At 35.0% G+C, this 22,763-nt stretch overlaps 1 protein-coding gene and 1 pseudogene across 3 annotated transcripts; one reads left to right on the plus strand and one right to left on the minus strand.

Moving 5' to 3' along the window:
• The first annotated feature begins 982 nt into the window (after positions 1 to 982).
• LOC113760495 lies at positions 983 to 14,866 on the plus strand (annotated as a pseudogene).
• Positions 14,867 to 17,462: 2,596 nt separating this feature from the next.
• Positions 17,463 to 20,982, minus strand: LOC113761314 (probable protein phosphatase 2C 34). 3 transcript variants are annotated; one of them, XM_027304252.1, is made up of 6 exons: positions 20,742 to 20,982; positions 19,633 to 19,906; positions 19,142 to 19,450; positions 18,422 to 18,539; positions 18,110 to 18,333; positions 17,463 to 17,829 (listed from the first exon to the last, which is right to left on the minus strand). In XM_027304252.1, exons 2-6 carry the CDS (start codon positions 19,876 to 19,878, stop codon positions 17,617 to 17,619), a joined length of 1,110 nt encoding a protein of 369 aa, XP_027160053.1. In that variant the 5' UTR covers positions 19,879 to 19,906; positions 20,742 to 20,982; the 3' UTR covers positions 17,463 to 17,616. The 3 variants fall into 3 exon arrangements, with proteins under 3 accessions (XP_027160053.1, XP_027160052.1, XP_027160054.1); XM_027304251.1 differs by having other exon boundaries at positions 20,648 to 20,982; XM_027304253.1 differs by lacking the exon at positions 20,742 to 20,982 and adding an exon at positions 20,345 to 20,368.
• Positions 20,983 to 22,763: the final 1,781 nt, after the last annotated feature.

The following is a 22,763-nucleotide window of genomic DNA, read 5'->3' on the forward strand; positions in this document are numbered from 1 at the left end:
ACTAACTCAAAATATTAGATTAAATTGTATAAAAAACATACAATATCAAGCGCAAATATGGCCCCAAATATCGTATGAGTGATAATATATCATGCAAATTTTTATATATTTTATTATTCATAATAATCCTTTTTTTTTGGTTTGTTGTTGAGTTATTTTAAAACTTCATTTTAGCTCCAATATAATTCTAACCCCAAATAATCTGCAATCTAGTTAGCTCAATAAAACCGAATGATAAAAATCTTTTTCATTTTCTTCGTGAGTTTTATAACTTGCTTTCTACTATTTATATGTTAATTCGTGCCAAACTTGGTTCACTTTTTTTTTTTTCTTCTCTTTGCTTTTATTTTTGTGAGCTAAGACCTGATTTGGCAATAAATCATATATGCTACAAATGCCAAATGAATACAGAAAAATCTCAATTTTATCAAAAGAAAATTGAAAAAGCAACTTGCCAAACTCATTAATAATTTGCTCCCAAGCGAATCAGTACCCTAAAAAGAATATGCGAAAAGAACACAAGGACATAATCGTCATTTCACCCATTTCAGTTAAGACAGTTTTCCACCCAAACTCTCACTATTCCATTCAAAGAAGGGATTTAAAACAGCTCATTTCCCATTTAATCACATGATTACTCCTTAATCTCCCCAGTTCAAATGCTCGCGAACCACTAAAACCGCCCCCAACCAAACCTTATTTTTTCATGACCGCCATCCTCCTTGCGCCACGTGTATAAAACAACCTGATCAAGACAAATGGATCATACGTGTCACCATCTAAACCTGCCTTCCCAGAAATCCCGTGCACCCGCACCCAAAGGCTAAAACCTTACGTCACCTTTTCTGTCTTTCTTCTCCAACTATATATTACGCTTCTTTTTTTTTTTGTTTCTTCTTTCTGCTCTTAGAGCTCTTTTGGTTTTCCTCTGAATTTATTTGTACGTTTACTTATTTATTTTTACTGAATAATTCAGAAAAAGAGAAATGTTGACGGAGAAACTTATCCCGGAGAAGCTTCCATCGTCGTCGGCGATGTCATCGAGTCACTCGCTCCGGTGCCACGGGGAAACGACGACGAGAATTTTTGAAGAGTTGCCGACGGCGACAATTGTCTCGTTGTCGAGACCGGACGCAGGGGAAATTAGCCCATTGCTTTTATCATACACCATTGAAGTCCAATACAAACAGGTCCAGACTCTTTTTTCGTTTCTTTTCCTCTTCTTTTTTTTTTTTTTGGTTTTTACGTTTTCTCCAATCAGAATATAATAAATGTTATGCATTTATGTGCATGTTTGTATGTGGCATATGTATTTGAGGAAGTAGCTATGTACGCATGGCGCGAACGGCATTTCACATTTTTTTTTTAGAATTTAATACTATAATACGCATATGGCGGGGTCTCTTTTTTTCTGGGGCTATTTTTACTATATTTATGCGAGGGGCAATTTTTTTATTGCTCTTCTTGTTGGTATTGAATAAGTTTGCAAAGGATATAAGAAGAAATGTTGTTTTATCTTTTTATTTTATTTTTTTTGTGTGTTGTTAATGGAAAGAATTTGAGTTTTTTCTCTTATTCTTTTTTTACACCTTTGTTCCAATGCAAATATTTAGTTGGTCGATAATTTACTTGGTTATGTATAAGCAGCTTGGTGGAATTTATACTTGAATTAAATCTATATTTATTTCTTATACACTAATAATTATTTATTGGAAATTGGGCTGCTAATTGCTTGTTTGATGCATTCCAACATTTTTCGACAATTACATAATGTTCATGTACAATTATGAATATGGATATTCCATGCATTTTTTCGGTTGTTGGTGTTATTGTTGGGGGTAGGTATACATGGAGGATGTGATTAGTATAATAAACCATAGCAATATGAAAATTCTCAAGTTCTTTTAATTGTGGAACTTTTGTCACGATGCAGAAGGTACATTCTGAATTTAAATGATGCTGAAAGTACTTTTGGAAATTGTGATAGAGTTCCTTTTGAACCTGAAGATGTTTTTTAAGTTTTTTGAGACAAAAAGTGAATCTTTCAAATGTGTTGGTTAACAGTGACAAGGTGGCTTTTTTCAATCCCGTCAGCACATCATGCTTGTGAAGGGAACTTCAGTTTGTAGATTTTTAGGATTTAATGGAAAAATAGCTTTGTTTTGAGAAGGAATTGATAATTTTTTTTAAAAAAATTCCATTAATGCATTAAGGTCATGGTGAATGCCTGGAATTGAATATTAGAGACAGAAACGCAGGTGGAAGCATGAGTGTTAGGAAATGTATGAGAAGATTCAGGACCAGAAAAAAAAAATGTACAAGCAGTTACAGGAATTTATATTTTCTTTCTTTTTCCTTTTTTGAGCAAGTCAAGGAAATCATGACTGCAACTCATGTGATGGAAAACACTAGCACAGTCTCTCTTCTCCAGACCATTGAATCTTAAACTGTTATGTGCCTGTAGAGGCTAGATAACTCATTCTTTAATCCTTACTGGAGCTTTTGAGCTGGGCTATCCCCACTTCAGATGTTCCAAACTAAGCTGATTGGTTAGTGTTTTGCTAGTGTATGTTATAGTTTAGAAGAACCAGAAACTGATCATGCTAAGGTTGTCGGATCTTTTTGTCTTTCATGAGTTAACATTTAACAACACACTCCTTGCTGAAGAATATTTTACTGCTTTTAACCACTTGGTATAATTTCTGAATAATGCTTTTGGTGTTAAACATGTTATCGTCAAATTTCTTTACTCAGTATATGCTTCTATCCTGTGATAGCTTTTATTTGAAGGATGTTTTTCATATGCTTCTTAATCATAGTTGCTTTAGCAATGAACTTCTCTCATTTCCTTCTTTCCTTGCCTTCTCTCTCTCTCTCTCTATGTGTACTGTGTGTCCGTCTCTGTTGTCTGTTTCTTTTGGCAGAAGGAAGACTTTAAAGTCTGTCTGTTTGGGTTTTACTGATTTCAATAGAGTTCAAATTGCATGCTGATTAAATGTACTTCAATTGACAGTTTAAGTGGTCACTATTGAAGAAGGCCTCAGAAGTTTTTTATCTACACTTTGCACTGAAGAAGCGTGCCATTATTGAAGAGTTTCATGAGAAGCAAGAGCAGGTTCTCTCTCTCTCTCTCTCTGCATTAAATCTAAGCACAGTTGCAAACAGATAACTATTTATTGTTCTTAATCTCTTACAGTGATGGTACGTATTATATAATTTCCTTTTGTGGATGATGCCTAAAATATGCTAAGGTTTGTATATAAATTTTGCACAAAAAGGTTAAGGAATGGCTTCAATACTTTGGAATTGGAGATCATACAGCTGTAATGCATGATGATGATGAAGCTGATGACGGAGCTGTGCCTATGTTCTCCGATGAAAGTGTTAAAAACAGGTGATTGCAAGGGTATAATCCTTTAGCTTTTCAAGTAGAATGTTACACCTGAGTAATTTGGGATGTTTTAACTCCTAGAGTTGGTTTCCTGCAGAAATGTTCCATCCAGAGCTGCTTTGTCAATCATTCGTCCTGCATTGGGCAGACAGCAGACTGTCTCAGAAAAAGCAAAAGTTGCAATGCAAGGCTATCTAGACCATTTTTTCGGTAACTTGGACATTGTCAATACTAGAGAGGTGCATAGAGAATGTCCTTGTATTGGTCTATATATGAAGTAAACAGTTGAAGTTCTTAATCTCTCAATTATTTGTTATTTCCTCTTTATTTATGAGATAGATTCAGCTATATGTATAGTTTTTGTTAAACTTTCTCTTCACAATTATATGTACAAGAAGTAGTGTGAAATTTCACTTTAGGACTGAAAGCTTTTGGTCAAAGTATGGCTGTTCTCACTAACGTTACCAGGAGTAGGAAATTAAACTTTGTATGTTATCTTGCCCATTTCTTTATCTGCGATATATTCAAGCCACAAATCATGAAAGCTTCTCTTTTTGCAGTTTATCAAATATCTGAATAAAATAAAGAAGATCCAAAACTAAGATAAATAGTTTGTGCTCCAATAGTAAACCTGAAAGTAGCTGAAATTTCCACTTATACATCATAGTGACAGAGATTTTATGGTATTTTAATCTCTTTTTCCCCAAGGATATATTTTGAAGATATTCTTATTTCATTTTCATTTTAGCAGTTCTTTGTGTTTTATTACTGATATATTTTGATAATCATGCAACTTATCTTCTTAATTCTAGGTTTGCAAGTTTTTGGAAGTTTCTAAATTATCATTTTCACAAGAATTTGGTCCTAAGCTAAGAGAAGATTATGTAATGGTTAAGCATTTGTCAAGGACGCCAAAGGAGGAAGCATATGCAAGGTGTTGCTTGTGTCATTGGACTGGCTGTTGTAATAGCAAGTGGCAGAAGGTAAATGCTCTTGCTAGTATTGGTATAAGCATGAATATGTGTAAACTAGTTAGGCATAGTTTTTGTAGCAGTGGAGGTTCAAAGAGTACTCATATAGTCTTCTACAAAGTTAATGAGCTAACAGTGGATCTTTTTTAAGTTAAATTGATTCAGTTAGTGTTATATAATCTTGATGAAACATTCATCTGTTGCTGTGACTCTTTCTGCTGCTAGTAGTCCTCTGTCTGTGATATTTTTCCAAAGAAAGAATCTTTTCCCAGTTTTTACCTAGTGGTTATCAAAACTGGAGGTTCAAATCAATTCAGGCTATATGAGATATTTGCTGAATCACGTGGTTTCCTCAACAAAACAAATTTGAAAATTTGTTTTGGAAAGCCAAATAGTATTGTCGAATTACAATGTTTCCAAGGGTATGGATATTTTTATTTGTAATTCTTGTTGCGGCTACTGGTTTATGTTCAAAGACTAATATACTTGAGTGATGTCCTCTCATTTTGGATTCAATGACCTGTAGCTGATATTCAGATATTGTATTAACTATGCTCTTCTCTAAAAGGAAATACCATATGGAGATATTTTTCTTATGGTTGATAAACAAAGACAGAATTTGTTAATTTGTGACTTTAGATTTTTATGATGGAAATATTTGTCCGTGCTCATAACTTTTTCATCTTATTCATCTGTTGGTCACAGTTACTTATGCTGCCATTATTCTATGCTCACTATTATTTGTAAAGCTGATAGTATCTCACTAAAATTCAGATTTTTGTGTTCTGTCATGATTCTTTTTTATTTCACTCTGTGGTGGATGGATATACATATGAGCAGGATTGGGTTTGAAAACATAGGCATTTGAAGGAAATTTTCAGGTTTGGATTTGATCATGTCATTATTGAATTTACTGTTGACTGAATGGATCAACGAATCTTCAATTAAGTGCCATGAATTGTTGTTTCAATAATGTCTCCTACTTTCTGGGCTTTAATTTTCAGATTGTTTATTTTATTGCATGACAAAAGACAATCTACTTACAGGTTTGGGCTGTCTTAAAGCCTGGATTCTTGGCTTTACTGAAGGATCCCTTTGACACGAGCCCATTGGATATAGTTGTCTTTGATGTACTTCCAGCTTCAAGCTTAGATGGAAAGGATGGATCATGTTTGGCTGAAGAGATAAAGAAACGAAACCCATTGCATTACACGTTTAAGGTACAAATGATGGTTTAGTTTCAAGACATGAAATATTCTGTGAACTTATACTCTAGCTTGTTCTGTCATCATGCTAACTAGCCTTCTTTATATTCGAAGTATGTTAGACTAGATTGCTCTTGCTATGCTCTTGATGTGCTTGGTATAAGATAATCATGCATTTTTTAATTGCAATTATATAATAAGAAAGTATTTATTATTCTTTGCCACACAATATACACTAACTTAGATTTTTTTTTGGATCTCTTATGCCTCAATTTTATTGTGTAAATCATGACATTAGAAAGGGCCTCCTTAAGGGAATTTGTTAGCATTAGAAATCAAACAAAATTTTTTTTACCAAATAGTTTTCATGCCTGTCAACTTTACTTACAGGCTTTTAACTTTTTATCATCATTGTAATGGACAAAGGTTTCCTGTGGAAGTCGTAGAGTTGACTTAAGAAGCACGAGTTATGCTAAAGTCAGAAATTGGGTTTCAGCAATAAATAATGCTGGTCTTAGTCCTCCTGAAGGTTGGTGCCATTATCACCGTTTTGATTCGTTTGCTCCTCAAAGGGGCTTGACTGAGGATGGGACTCAAGCTCAATGGTTTATAGATGGAAAAGCTGCATTTGAAGCAATTGCTTCATCCATAGAGAAAGCAAAATCCGAGGTTTAATATTCATCTTGCTATATGACATTCTGGCTTCAATTTGTGCCAATTTTAACTGCTAAGACCTAAAGTGACGCGAAGTTGCCTACAGATATATATTACTGGATGGTGGCTTTGCCCTGAACTGTACTTGAGACGTCCCTTCCACAAACACTGCTCTTCTCGCCTTGACAAGCTGCTTGAAGTCAAAGCAAAGGAAGGGGTTCAGGTGAAAATAGAAGACCAACTTTTTTTACTCTCTCTATTTACATGATAAACTATGCATTTGAAAAATTTAAGATTGCAACTAAAGGAAATGCTTCATATGAAGGGTAGCTTTGTAGTTTAGAGGCATGAGGTTTTTGTTAGAGCATAAGAAGTATCTGAGTGCTGTGGTACGAGCTTATACAATTGCAGGTTCTTTTGAATACTGATGACATCATCCTGCAGACCTAATTGTAAACTATCTGGGTAAATAATCTTTAGTATTCTTATGAAAAATACTTAGAGAAGAAGTTGATCAAGTAAGAGTTTTCGGTATCTAATTTCACTACTTGCCTTAGTTCTCTGTAGTTGCAGAATAGGTAGCCCTCCTCAATATATATCGTCATGCATCTGTGATTCAGAGAATTAAAAGTCCTTTTTTCCTTTAGGGATTGAAATCTAATAACAATGATTGTGGACCCATTACTCTTAATTTCAACTAAATGTGTATCTTGATAGCTACACTAAACAAAGGAAATTTACCAATTGGACTATATTTGCATGTTATTTTGTATTCTCTTGACTTTGAATAAGTCAGATAAATGTAACATAGCATTCATCCCAGCCTACATGAGATATGCTATGTGGATCCTTTTGTACAATCAAATTTAGCAACAGCCATGCTCATCTTAAGTCAGGAGCACCTTTTTCTTCTCAATGACTATTTAGTCTTTCACCTTCTTACTACTCTATAGCTCATCCATCAACATGTCAAGCAACTCAACTTTTGATACTTGTAAGGATGTCATCCTCATGTTTGAGAGCTGCATTAAAATGAAATTATCTAGAAGCCTTTCTCCTTGGTTGAGGAGATATGAAAGATGTATCTTTTTATTTTTTAGTATTTTTAATGCATATACCATCAATGGCCACAAGTACTTGGTATTCATGAATTTGTATATTTTGTGCTTTTGCAGATTTACATTCTTCTCTACAAGGAGGTTTCTGTAGCTTTAAAAATTAACAGCTCGTATAGTAAAAGGAAGCTTCTTAGCATCCATGAGAATATCAAAGTTCTCCGCTACCCTAACCGTTTTCCAACTGGTGTTTACTTATGGTATGCAACTACTTGAGCAGTAAACTGAAAATTTTCGTGTGATTTGACTTCAAATGTCCATATTGCAGCCGTTGCAGATTTTTTTTTTTTTTGGTCATTAAAGCTTTCCAGTATTATCCTTTTCCCCTTTTTCATGTGAACTCATTCAATGCCTTGTAAATAATCAGGTCACACCATGAAAAGCTGGTTATTGTAGATCACTACATTTGTTTTCTTGGAGGACTGGATTTATGCTTTGGGCGTTATGATACGAATGAACATAAAGTGGGAGACTACCCCCCTTTTGTATGGCCTGGAAAGGACTACTACAATCCCAGGTAAAAATCTTGTACTTCTTTAATCAGCCAACTGGTACTCTAGAATTTCTGTGAGCATGCCAACCTTTTAACTTGTCAATTGATGGTAGTTAGTGACAGATGAGATTCATGTGGACTTCTATTTTAGAAGAGATTGACGTAGAGCTGGAAGTTGATCAGTAGCTCATAGATGATTTATTATCAGCTGAATGGATGCATTTGAGCAATAGTTATGCATTTATGGCATATGGTTGACTGATTATCAGGAATCAGGAATCATTATTGATGCATATATATATATATATATATATATATATATGATTGAGTCAACCTAGCGAAATGTCTAGAAATGGTTGAACTATGATATTACTTATTATAGAAAAGCACTTGGCAACATACTTACCTTGATCTCTTGATGCCAAAAATGTGTCAGAAATGGAATTGTGTACTCTCACGTTACATCAGTTTGTTCATAATATTACCTAGGATGACTTAATTTAACTTAGTTAAAAAACAAAAACAATGACTTCTTCTTGGAATGGCCACTTTTTCAAAATATGTTGTAGAAGTGTGCAATATTACTCGTCACTAATTTAGATTCCATTTTCACAAACTCTTGAAAGCTAGTGTGCTGTTTTCAGTATTTTTGCATTCAAGTGTACTTTTGTCCTCTTAATTCTTCACAAATTTCATATGAACCTTGTCTATCAGTTCTAAGGTTTGCTATCAGCTTCCTTTTTAACAATTACTATTCATTCAGGGAATCTGAACCAAATTCTTGGGAAGACACCATGAAAGACGAGCTTGAGAGAAGAAAGTACCCTCGAATGCCTTGGCATGATGTCCATTGTGCTCTATGGGGACCACCATGTCGAGATGTAGCCAGGCACTTTGTTCAGCGTTGGAACCATGCTAAGGTTTACATCTACATCTACTATGCATTCTATGTAAAAAATTTCAACTGCTCATGCATTGATTATCCATCCAGAGGAACACAGCTCCAGATGAACAACAAATACCACTTCTTATGCCTCAGCAACATATGGTTCTTCCACATTACATGGGAAGGAGTGAGGAGATAGAGATAAAAGATAAGGCTACTCCAGTGAATAATAATTACTTAGACAGACAGGATTCATTTTCTTCACAGTCCCCTTTAGAAGATGTCCCATTGCTATTGCCCCAGGAAGCTAATGGCCCTGACTTTTCCAGCTTAGATGACAGATTAAGTGTACCAGCTTCCGATCAATACCAACCGAATCAGCATGAGGCCAATGAAGGTTTTATATTCGCCTTCCATAAATTCACAGTTGGATCTTCTGTATCAGACCTTAAATTGAAAGTCGTTTGAGACGAATTTTGATCACATACTTTTAACCTGAAACAGAAAAGGATGAAGCTGGAGCATCTGACTTGGAAAGTTCAGATGACTGGTGGGAAAGACAAGAGCGAGTTTGTCAGGTTGTTTCACCTGATGAAGCAACTCAAGTGGGTCCTCGTACTTCATGTTACTGTCAGGTTAGATGTGGTCCCCATTAAAATTCAATTACATGTTTCTTTTACTGTATTAACCGCAAAATTGATCTCCTTTTCCTTTTGACTTCCAGATTTTTATAGTATTGTTTGAAGTTAACTTATTTTTAAACTTACAATATGTAAGAAAAGAAACTCTATATAAAATATGTAAAAGAATTAGTGGTTCAGAAACAGAGTTCTTGACTAAGAATAAGGTTCTGTATCAGAAACAAGTTGCTCTTAATTTTCAAATTTCAACTGTTTAACCATTTTTGTGTTCAGATTCTGAATTGAACCACCATTTCAGATCTGAAAGCCTTGTGAGAAGAGAAAGTAAACTACAGGGTAGAGGAATATTTTACAGAATGAGAAATTGGGCATGACAGCTCTTCTGGTTTCACACAAATGCTGTTTCTTTCCAACTTCAGGAAATGGCTCCTATATCAAAAAGTTTAACATCTTGTCGTATAACTGTTTCTAGTCTTGTTACACTTTTGCTTTCTGGAATGTTATGTGCTTGAATTTGAGCTCACTCGTGGTTTTCATGTCTGATAAATTGTAGATCATTAGAAGCGTAAGCAATTGGTCTGCTGGAATAAGTAGAACTGAAGACAGCATTCACAGAGCTTATTGTTCTATGATAGAGAAGGCGGAACACTTCATTTACATAGAGGTGAAATCAATATCTGAATTACTATAAAAGTGGTTATATGCTGCTGTATCTGAATCAGTTTTGGAGAAATGACCAACATATCTTGGTCTGGCTTCAATCATTAACATATCAATGGCAAAAATAGAGACAATATGGATAATAAATTGGACTTTTAAGTTTTTTAATTCTTTGCAAAAGCGTCTTCCATGTATTCCTATTAGACAGTTTTCTTGGATTAGGAGTTACAGAAAAAAAGCTTGATGTTTTAAATATCGGGCATTGGAGTTAATGAACTGTTCAAAAGCAACTAAATATTGATTAACTTCATGAGGCAAAATCCTCGTTGTGTCAAATGCAGAGATCAGTAATAAGACCTTTGTGATCAAGAAATGCTCTGAGATGCTCTGAGACACTGGATAAATTTAGTTGATCTAGCACAGGGATTCATCTTAGGTTCTGAAATTAGCACACTGATTTGTAATGAAATATTTTTGAACTCAGATGTGATGTCTTCTCTTTATGGTTAACTCTTTCTTCATAAAAGCTTCTGGCAATTAGAAACCATGTATACTTGTCAAGGAGGTGCATAGATAAGTGAGATTATGGAAATACTTGCAGTGTGGAAAGTTTGTATGTTGTTAGCTGATACAGGGTCCGTTCATCCCATTCAGATTTCTGAGGCTTCTTAAAGAAGGCTAATTGTATATGTTTTCTGAGAATGTTAAGGGAACTTTCAACTTGAAATCTATCCTGAAAATGCACCTTTAGAGTTTTTTAATGAATTACATCTTTTCAAATTCTCATTCGGCACAAGTACTTAAAGGTGGTGTCAGAAACAGGTGCATCTCCACAGATATTTTTGCTTTATTTGTTTAAGAAAATATAGCATGCCGTGACAGTAAGAAAGTGAGTGCAGGCAGTTAAATGTTTTTATGGCTAAAACTCTCCAGAAGTGAAAACCTTCAGTGGCCAAAATCTCTAAAGGACCAGTTCTTTAAATCAGTAGAGAGAAATTTGTATTGAGTCAGTAAAACAAGCATATTGGTCCTTGAGAAAGAAGACAAACTAACCAGAGGACCCAAGAAAGTAATATAATCTTGTAAGTTAATTCATAAGCATGTAGCTTGGCTTGTGCTAGTTTCCTTGCCTAGATTGGTCATTAATTTTTTAATTTCTTGTCATTTACAAGAGTGGTGGAAAGAAAAAATTTAAATGTATCTAATTATGTCTGTCATTTGTGGGATTCTGCTTTTAGAATCAGTTTTTCATATCAGGTCTTTCGGGTGATGATACCATTCAGAACCGTGTATTGGATGCTCTGTACAAGCGTATACTCCAAGCACACAAAGAACGTCAGTGTTTCAGGGTTATAGTTGTTATTCCTCTCTTACCGGGCTTCCAGGTAGGGCTGATTTTCATTCCACAAGATAACATAACTCTGTACTGTTGCCTCTTACAGCTATTTGTCATGTATCAGGGAGGTCTGGATGATGGTGGTGCTGCAACCGTACGAGCCATCATTCATTGGCAGTATCGAACAATTTCCAGACCAAAAAACTCGATATTAGACAACCTTTATTCTTTGCTGGGTGATGAAACAGATAACTATCTATCTTTTTATGGTTTAAGGAACCATGGCAAGCTTTCTGATGGTGGTCCAGTGGTCACAAGTCAGGTAATATCTTGCATACAGATTTTCAACTGATTAATGTATTATGCTTCCTTGAGTGGGATTGCATACTTAAAGATCTACATACTTTAGCATTTCATCACATCCTGACGGAATACCTTGCTTTTGATCCTTTAGCACCACAGCCACACCATGCCAAGCAAATACACTCAACTATTGGTACTCTATGGAGTTTTTCCTGTCTGTCTTCTTAGTAATTCTCTATGTTAGTGGTATCTTTTTCCTTTCTCGTTGTCTTGCACACTCCCAGGACATTAAGTAAACTTCCTTGATCCACAGTTTAGGAGTGCCCTAGATAATCCTAGCACAGTACTCTTCTGGTTCTCTTACTTTAATAACGTCAGTCCTTTATCTAGTACTTAACAAAACAACTAATCTAGGAAGTTAGCCCATCAACACATTCAGACTTGCAACATACTCTAGCACAAATTACTTCCAGTACTCCACTGGTGAAGTCTTCATAAGGGATGAAATATTACGCTAGGAGTGAAAAATTGTTTGTGTCAAAAATTGCTTGTCCAGATTATTCCCAGATGAAATTAATGGTTTAACACTGGATTGTTGGCTATTAATTTATTCTCTTTAATCAACTCTATATCATTTTCCTTCTAGGTGTATGTCCACAGTAAATTGATGATTATAGATGATTGCATAGCCCTGATTGGATCAGCAAACATTAATGACAGAAGTCTACTTGGGTCAAGAGACTCTGAGGTGAGCACATTCTGTTTTGGACAGACTTGCAGAATGAAAGTTCTATCATTTCATGTGTCATAGATACCATAAAATTCTGCTACTACTTATGAATGAAATTATTCTTCCTGCATTAATGAAATTTATATGGGCATGTGCAAGATACTGTGAAATTACTTTTGGCAAGTTTCTGACAGTTGGACATGAATACTCACAACAACAAAGTTCTTCTGTAAATGCTGTTAAGATTGAAAGCTAAACAGCTAGTTTTGGCATGCTACTGCATACTAATTTTAGTTTTATATTCAGTTGCCTTGAGACATGAAATCAGTTGATTTGATCAGTTCATTGGTTTGGTAATATGTCACTAAGATAATATTACAGATAAAGATTCCAAAAAAGTGATTGTGCTGGTGATAGATAACGTTTATGCATGTTTAAGAAATTGCTTTAGCACCAAACAATCTTCTATGATATCAAACCAGTGCTTAATTTTTTCAATTTGAATGTATCTTGTGTAGTTGATTTTTCACCTTACCCTGTAGACTCCCTATCTCTGCCAGAACTCAAAAATGCAAAATGTATGATATTTTCTTGTTCTAGGTTGTCCATAAGTTTCACTGGATAAAGAAACTGCAGCTTATCTATCAGCATTCTCCTGAACCCAATCATCTCTACAAGTCCACTTGCTGAACTCCTTTGCCTATACTTAGTGCAAGTAAAAATGATAATTTTCACACTGACATTCTTTTCTTAGATTGGCATGCTCATTGAAGATAAAACTTTAGTGGAATCATCAATGAATGGGAACTCATGGAAGGCGGGAGAATTTTCTTTCAACCTACGGATCTCTTTGTGGGCGGAGCATCTAGGCCTGTGCTCTGGGGAGGTTAGTGCTATTGACTGTTGACAATTTAACTTTGCACGCTAGTTCAGATTTTAGAATTTTTCTTTTTAAAAACCTCGCGATAATTCTTACGGCTGTTCTATAAGCTTAAATCAACTTTACCAAAAGATATTTACATGCATCATCCATCTTTTGATGTTTGCCAGATTGATAAAATCAGAGATCCGATAATTGACAGTACATACAAGGATTTGTGGATGGCAACTGCAAGGGTGAGAATATTTTGCCATTAAATGATAGCTTTTCGGTGTCAAGTACTCATACATTGTCTACTTGACAGTAAAAGTGTTTTTGTCCCTTCTGAATATAGGGTTCTGAACAGTTGAACATACAGCATAATGATTCTCCGTCTTACTCACAAATTTTTGAGTCGCTGCTGAATATAGGGTTTAGAGCAATTGAAAACATGGTAACATAATTCTACACACTAGTATCAAAATTGTGTCAATATCCTGCCTTTTTCCTTGGCATTGAGAGGAAAAGCAGTCCACAAAGCTTCATATAGCTATATGGTCATGGAAGGGGTTATAATCTGCATGTCACACGGTTTAGCTTTCTCAACTGCCAATAATCATCTTATCCACTACGTGTTCTTGGAGCTTTGAAATCTTTGACAAGATCATATCTCAAATATGAACCACAAACATTGAGTTAATTTTCAATGCCTAAATCTATTTGCCAAAAGATGTTGATGTCCCAGGCCAACTAGGGAGAGGATTCAACAGATTGAGCATCACACAAAAAATGTAAGGTGTGGTGATGCTTCAGAATTTTATTCCACAAAGTTTAGGGGAAAAAAATGAAAAGATCCTTGGGTACAGAAGCAGATTGTAGAAGCTTGATTAACTTTTGATATTTTAAGCCACAGAATTCTTAAGTTATGCCTTTCCCTTTTAAATAGAAACTTGATTTCTCTTCACCTTCCAAAGAAGCAACTAATGATGTTCTTTTTAACAGTCAAATGCCAGGATCTACCATGATGTATTCGCTTGCATCCCAAATGACGTTATCCACTCAAGGTAAAAAAGGGTTCTGTGTCTATATTCTTGCTTTTCTCTTTTTCCTTTGTTTTGTTGTCTTCACTCGCTTGGATGGTTTCTCACATATACAACTGACATGGTCCAAAATGCAGGTCTGCTTTTAGACAAGCTTTGAGTAACTCAAGGGAGAAAGTTGGGCATACTACCATAGATTTAGGAGTAGCCCCTGAGAAGGTAGAACATTTTGAGAATGGGGAAGTAATTCTTATGGATCCAACTAGAAAGTTGGAGTCAGTAAGAGGATTTCTGGTTTCTTTTCCCTTGGAGTTCATGTGTCAAGAAAAAGATTTGAGACCAATGTTTATTGAGAGCGAGTTTTATACATCCCCTCAGGTCTTTTATTGAGATAGCATTATAAAAGAAGAAAAACGCATTGTACAGGAAGTGTATATAATGCAGAAATGAGGATAGTTAGCTGTGTGATTTTGTTGATTATGATTTTTTTTTCATTTTGATATTATTTGTCTACATATGTAACATCAATAGCAACATTGTAAATCATTCTTTGAAACTTTTAAATAAATATTCGATGTGAAATCAAGGTTAAAAATCATTTTGATCTTTCTAATTCATTTCTTCACATTTAATAGTAAATATAAATTTATAACCATCATACTGGTTTTTATTTTTTGGTAAACAACTTAGAATATGTTTAAAAAAAATTCACGTAAACTTAAAATAACCAAATTATCATTTTATTATACAAATGAGATCTGTAGTTCTCAAATGATAGTATAGATGCATATAATATTGACATGTAATTATAATGTGTGTGTATATATAATTAAATATAAATATTTACATTTTTTAATTTATTTTAGTGGTGGGGGACTGAGGACGGGGCGTCCTTCCTTCCCTTGCCCTATCTAAAACGGAAAGAGAATCCCCTTAATTTGAACCCTCAGTCCACCTAATTATTCCGTCCAATTATTTTACCTACATCTCTCCCTCCCCCTCCCCTCGATTACCATCCCTAGTTGTCACTGGCGAAGTCAAATGTAGTTGAGGGTAGGCAATTATCTCCCTCCACCTCAAATTTGAGAAAGTTTTATTTTAGACATAAAGCTTGAAAATTTTTAAGTTGCTCCTTTATTTGCCCCCTAAGATATTTAAAATTCTCATTCTTATCAACTTTGCCCCCCAATGTTTTTGAAATTCTCTTTCTTATCTGTATTGTCCACTCTAAAATTTTTTAATCCCTCTTTTTTATTTACATTGACCTCCTTAATAAATTAAAAATTCTTAATCCTTACACTTCGCTATAGTGTTGGATCTAATTAAGATTAGTTATTGATGTAACTTCAAGAACAAACTCTTGTTACGTTTCCAAACTACCATTACATTATTACACAATTTAGATGTCAAAATATAATTGACAAAATGGAAAAAAGTATGTTTAACATAAGCATCTTTTGATTGCAAATTTACTATGATCATATTTGATGTAGTGTCGAATATTGAACTCCCTAACCCTAGGGTTCTGACTCCACCACTACTAGCTGCTAAGTTAGTTCAGCTATGGATTAGGTCGACCAAAACTAAGGCCACACAGCGAAGGACTCAAAGATTCAATTTTGCTTTTACCATGTTTTCTTTTCCATCCTCATCATTCTTACCTCTAACTACTAGACTCAAGATTCGAACCTAAAACTTGCACCGGAGCGAGGTCATAAGGAGCCAAACGGAGGATTCACTTACTAGTGGGAAAGGAAAACAATTTTTTTCCGTTCATAAAACCATTCAACACATCTGCAATGAAACATTTTGTCTTTTTGTGAGAATACTATGATTGACCTAACCATCATACGTCTTCCCTTTGAAATATTTCTTTCCTCACTGAACCCATACGTCTTTATGTGATTTTCCAGGGATCTTTATTATCTGATAATTGAGTAATGCATCCCTGCGAGATAAAATGAAGTATTAATTATCAGAAAGCATACTAGCAATATGGACGGAGAGGTCCTATGGTGGAATGTTAAAATACAGAATTTCCTGCTTATTAGCATCTGAAGTCTGAACGTTAAATCAGTCGTAAAATTGTCGGCAAGCACAAGTACGTAACTGTTGTGTCCTTTGGCGGAGTGAGAGTGGAATTACATTTTGGTTTCATTAGCTAATCACGTGACTACTTTATGCTCTCTTTTTTTCCCAAATTTTTCTACACGAATTAGGGCCAAAAACAAGGCTCAACGAGTCAGACAAAAGTATGTTCAAGATTGGCTTGAAGATTAAAAGAAATGTTTGAACTTGGCTTTTGTTTGAAAATTTTTTGAAAGAAACTAATCGAGTTTGGTTCGAAATTTCAGACGTATATTCACAGAAAATTTGGTTTGACTCGTCAAAATATCGAATTCAAGTACATACAATCAAAGTTTGGCTTGACTTGAAATTTCATGTTGTATAATATAGAGATTTTCACCCTAATTTATGGTTTTTTTCCCTTAATTTTTGCTCTGTGATATTCAAGAAATCTATTATGATGAATTAAAGATGTAATTAAAGTCAATTATGCCTATTCAAGAGACAAAAGTATTATATGCTTGCTATTGTAGAAGATAAGCAATATACGGGAAGGAAAGAAGTGAAATTAAGGAAGGAAACTATAGGTATATTTTTATGAAATTTACCGGCCTTATACATTCTTAAACATATCGAGCCAAATAATATGAAGATCGTGATTAGTTTGTTAATATTTTCGAACTTGAAATCATGTTCAAACTTGGATTGATACCTAAATAAACAAGCTTGAATGAACCTGGTTCAAACCGAGTTCAAGTCAAGTACCAAATTGTTTGATTCAATTTACAGCCCTTACTCGAATTGAGTTTTAAAAAGCCTACAAGAAAGGAAAGCTTTTGCCAATTTCAGAGATGCCATATTCTTGGGTATAATCTGTGAAAATGGTAACAAAAACTGAAATGATTTCTTTTACCTTTGTCATAACTTGTAATTTTTTATTTTTTTTTGTCATAACTTGTAATTGAGGTGCCAAATAATTAAGATAATCAACCTAGTTCATCCTCTCTCCACTTGTAAACACATCTTGTCCAAAAGAGAGATTAATATTTGCCTGCGTGTGGTTCATGTCGACCAATAAAGATAGGTCTGAAATCAAATCAGCAGATCTCAATTTAGTTCTAAAGTTCTCCCTTTTCTCCTTCTTCTTTCTTGTTTAATTAGGCTGCTGCATCATTAATCATCTATGGATTTTCAGCCAGAGAGAGTGAGAGAGGCCAAAAGTACAAAGAAAGATAAACGAGCAATATTTTCACTCTTCTCGAATGCTATTTGGATGAATATACAGGATAGATTTGCTGACAAAGATCAGAATTATGGAAGTAGAGAACTATAGCAGAAATATCATCCATGGCAATACCCCTTCTCTTGCGTCTCCATGCATGGGCAGCACATTCAACTAGACGTTTGGCTGATTTTGCCCTGTCTGGAGTTGATGCTACAATTTGCACTGCTTCTTGGTTGGAAACCACATCCCATACCTTCAGACAAATGCAAACTTTACTTGTTAGTATCTATTCAAAGTCTTTCATATCAAAGATTGAAGATGAAAAACGAGTACAAGGACTTAAAAAAAAGGGTATGGAGTGCATTCATATATGCATATACGTATCTGCAGGTGAATTTTGTTCATTGTCATTAGACATCAATTGTGTCAGCCCAATTATCAGTAGTAGTTTAAACCAGTCTTGGTTTTATAGTTTGGTTCTTCCAGCAGTGACATTTTGAAGAGAAAAAAATAAAGGGCAGGATTATGCATACCCCATCCGTTGCTAGCACAACAAATTGGTCATTGCCACTTATGTGCCTCTGTGTAACTTCAGGAACGGATATCAATCCAAAATCCTTAACACAGTAGTCCCCAAAGGCTCTAGACATTGCCAGTCCAGGTGACTCTTCATCCGGAAGCCACAATCGGTGTACCCCAGGCTCATCCTCTAGACAGAACACACGACCTCTGCATTTCGTGATTCTCTCAGCCTCCTCTGTTCAAATGGTTAGGAAGGCCATAATGAGTTACAAAGATGTCCGATATGGTGTAGAATAAGAGAAAGCAGAAGAAAAGAGACTTACCGGGTAGGTTGGGCTTGAAATCAATCGTCAGCTGCACTGGTACTAAGTTGCCATCATCAGAAGTTGTAGCCAATACTGCACGTGAGTCGCCCACATTTGCTACGTAAATAAGGTCACCCTGGAGATACCACAAGATTGAGGAAAATAAGCAGATAGCTATGATCTTATATATAAAGTAGCATGGGCTTATTACACTAGAAAATATGCCCTAAGATGCTGCGCTAAAGGAGAGAGCTGGGGAAAGAAAAGAAGGGAAATAAGCATATGAAGCTCATACTGAGTAATTACCGTTTTTGCTCTCTCCTAGATATCCATCACTGGGGTTAATATAAAGATTGAGGTTGAGATAAGATCTTTTATGTATCATTCTACTGACCTTAATTTGAAACAGATTAAGAGTTATTTGCCAATACATATTTGGCTGAAGAATTTCCATAGGCCATTTTAAAACACAACCAATGTACTATATTGTGGAGTTGCATTAATGCAACAAGAAGATTTAGCTGCCAAATTCTTCATGACAAACAATGACTTTTTAGAACATGGAGCCTGCAACAGGCCTCCTCATTTAGATTAAAGTAAATCATTCTACAAATTAAGGGCTGATGATCAAGTGGAAAAGACATTCCTGTTTGTCCATTCCCATTACAGTGTGGCCAATCCAGAATAAAGCAAACATTGGTGATAGTACAGCAGCAGCAGTTATATCAGTTTGGTTACCTGCCTAACGATGGTCAAAGCAGTAGTGCCGCTGTTGAATGTATCAAATTTACGCTGACGCTTGAGCTGCTGGTCCACAGCAGCACAAGTTTTTATATAGGATTGCTTCCATATATTAAATGTGTTAAGCTTTTTCTCTGATGCCAAATCAAAACTTGGGTCAAGCGAAGCTTCAGCCAACGTCTCCTGCCAATTGCAGAGTAGAGAAGACGGCATTGATTCCCTAACACTCTTTGCAACAAAATGACCCCATTGACCATGTCCATCAAATACGCCACAGAACAGCATGTCTTTTTGGCCTCCAAACTCCTAGAAAACAAGTGCAACAAACATCCATCAGTCTTAAGAGTATAGAAGTGGAATCAAGATTTATCTTCGCTGCCACATACATTAATTAACTAGTGGGTAAACGGCCAGGAAAAGGTCAATTCTGTAGGATCGAGTCCTAAGTAAATTACAAAGAAAAATGCATGTTACTAACAAAACCATACCTCCCAAACAATGCAACAATCTTGATTCACACCTTTTTCTCCTCTCTTGGAGAAAACAGCTGCAAAATTCTTGGATCCATCAACGTTAACAGTACCCGAGGTCCTTAATATCAAGCCCTCCGTCTTTGCTTCCTCAGTCATGGCTTCCATAGCCTCTCTTCCACGACAACTGCCAAAATAACTCCTCCTTTGCTTGATAGATAAGGACCTTGCCAATCCGTTGAACATGGTTGACAACTGCCCCATAGAACCCTGACTTCACAGTTCGAATTTTCTGAAATATATACAAAGCTGAATTCTTGATCTACATGGATCTAACATCGCAAAGCTGCCATATATAGATAAATATTGTTTACGCATGCAAATTTCCACATCAAGCATGTACTAGAACAGGGAGGTGGTTGTCAGAGAATAAAGATGTAATCTGACTCAGAAAGTTATGAATCAAGTTTAAGAAAATTGCAGATACTATACAAAAAGGATGCATCTGGATAGAGATTAAAGAACTTCTTGACCGTACGAGAAAAGCAGTGAATATTCAAAATCTTACAAGGATTTCCAACAATAGATGTCCACTATTATTACTGAATTTGTTTCTTCAGGAAATGTCAGATGGAAAGAAGATGCACCACAACATTCACTCTAGAAAATTCTTTCTCAATCCAACCAACCACGCTAAGACAACATTAAAACAGTTTAAAAATAAAGTAACCTTTTCTTCACTTCTTAGATTACTTTCATTTCCTCATAAACTCACAACCTAAGCAACGCTCTAGTTGCGATGAAAACCAAAGTCCGATGACATACGCTGAAGAATCTAAATCTTTTCTCGACAAAGTACAGAGAGCTCGAATGAAATCTGATCAAAGACAAAAAAAAAAAAAAAAAAGCCATCAAAACCAAGAATCCCAGAAATTTCAATGGCTGAACATGATCCAGGACAACAAAACAAGACCAAACCAGATAACCCCAGAAATCATAAGAGCAAACAAAGCGGAAACAGAGCTATAAGAACCTGTAAATTTCAAGTAAGAGATGGTAGGGTGGAAATGGAGAGTAGCTAGGCTGGAATAAAGTGAAAAACAAGCGTGAAAGATGAACCCTGTTACCGGAATGGGGTGAGATTCCGACAGGATGATCCGAGATATCGAGAGACTTGAGTTAGATGAGGATCGAGTTCCATAATTTGGAGCTTAGCTAAAAGATGGTTTTATGGTAAGGAGAAGTTAACAAAGAAGAATTTGTATGGAGCTGTGTAGTACTCGTGATACAAAAGTCGCATTAGACTTGAGAGAGTAATAGGAGTAATAACTACTACTAATACGTGTAATAATGCTTTGTGGTGAGGAATGCAAATCCAACCACTGTCTACCACTAGTTGTTTTATAACCGTTGCGATTCACAAAGTATGCTTAATGGTTTATGTTAGTACATTTTGCCCTTCAAATTTTTTGGATTTTTGTTGCTGGGGTACTTTGAAAAAGTGTTTGTGCTCTATTGCAACTTGACCAAATATATGGTTCTCATCATTGATCATCCTATGTACAATAATTGAGGAACACACTTCTGATTTTTGCAACATAAGATGAGATGACTTTTCAGCATCTTGAGTCTAAATTAGTATAAAATTCGTCGGTGAAAATTAGAAGTTTATTCTTTGTATACTAAAAAGAATTTGGAAAGATAAAGAGTTTGATTTGTATTGTTCAAGGAAACAAGAAGAAATGCTTTAGGACTTGGGTTGCCAAAACAAATAGATTGTCAAATTGGTGGAAACTTCAAAAGTTTCATTACATGGGTGGGCTGCTAATGCCTTTATTAATGTAGTTTGAGTAGCTATAATTGTTTCTTGTAGAAAAATAGTCAAGAAAAATGTTTTTGCATTAATGGTTGGCAATAAATGATTCATGAAAAGTATAAATGGACAGGCCTTCTAGTTTAACGAGAGGGCAAATAAAGACCTTAATTTGGCTCTTGACTAGTAATGCAGGATAATGAGGTTTTGACCCAAATGCCAGACTAACAACTGGAAATGAAGATTTTTTGTATATAATGCTTACATATCATTGTGATTTCTTTATAAATTCAAGCACTGTCATCAGATGCTTGATCAGACAGACTTGCATATTTAGAATAGTTAATCTAGGGAGTACCTTCTTTCTCCGATAGGTACGGCTATTCATGGTATTAATTTTGTATTACTAACCAATCATATTCTCTAAGCATTATAGAATTAGTGTTTTAATTCAAAATACTTTTTGCAATTAAAATGGCTTTTATCACTTGTTTGGGAATGCTCCTCGCAGGTAGTTCGACTGGTTCCGTAATTTGGTAGTTAACAGCAGGTCTTGTAATTGACCTTCGTGTGCTACCTCGCTGTGTATTTTTGGAACAAAGCTCTACACGATATTAGGGGATTAGTTTGGCCGAAAGGTTAGAATACTCCTAAGTGAAAAAAAAAAAACTTGTTTGGGAATGCAATCGAGTGTATTGTTTGAGGTCTACAAGTTAAATTTTCCATTATGGTAAGCAATTCATCTTTCTAAATTTTGGTTTATTTAATTTGTGAGAGTTTTGTTTTCTCCTTAATAAGAAAAGAAGATGAACACAAAGGAAAAGGGATCATTAAATGAGTTTGAAAAAACTCGATTATCAAATGATTGAGAAGATTTATTAAATTAAAGAGATAAACTTGGTTGGTCAAACAAGAATTACTTTGTTTAGTCTATAATTTTCTTTGTTTTATAATGAGAGATATAATTATTACGCTAATAAGCTTGCACCATTTGCTTAATTACCTAAATATTAGTAAAAAAAATTCTGGGTTGATAGAGATAAGGAGATATAAACTGAATACATGATGGTCTCTTTCACAGCACAAAGTCACAAACATAAATGAACATGGGCCATAATAAACGATTATTTTTGCATCTTCCCTGTTTTCTTGGAATTGAATATCTTATTATCTGTTTGAAAATTTGCAATTTTTGTCCAATAGACCAAAAGCAGCATTTCATTTTAAACCTTAACAGTGAAAAAAGAAAGGATTCACGGGATGGATGGACACTCATTAAAAGGAGTTTCAGGTCTAAAAATTTTAGAAAATCAATTTAGTTCAAGAAAAGTATTTT

Source organism: Coffea eugenioides, chromosome 2 (assembly GCF_003713205.1).
Source record: "Coffea eugenioides isolate CCC68of chromosome 2, Ceug_1.0, whole genome shotgun sequence".
Lineage (NCBI taxonomy): Eukaryota > Viridiplantae > Streptophyta > Magnoliopsida > Gentianales > Rubiaceae > Coffea > Coffea eugenioides.

Coding starts and splice junctions, on each gene's coding strand:
- LOC113761314 (XM_027304252.1), bottom strand. CDS start 19,878: ATGGGGCAGTTGTCAACCATGTTCAACGGATTGGCAAGGTCCTTATCT. Junction 18,540..19,141: donor CTTTGACCATCGTTAGGCAG/GTAACCAAACTG, acceptor TGGTATCTCCAG/GGTGACCTTATTTACGTAGC. Junction 17,830..18,109: donor TTGTGCTAGCAACGGATGGG/GTATGCATAATC, acceptor ATTTGTCTGAAG/GTATGGGATGTGGTTTCCAA.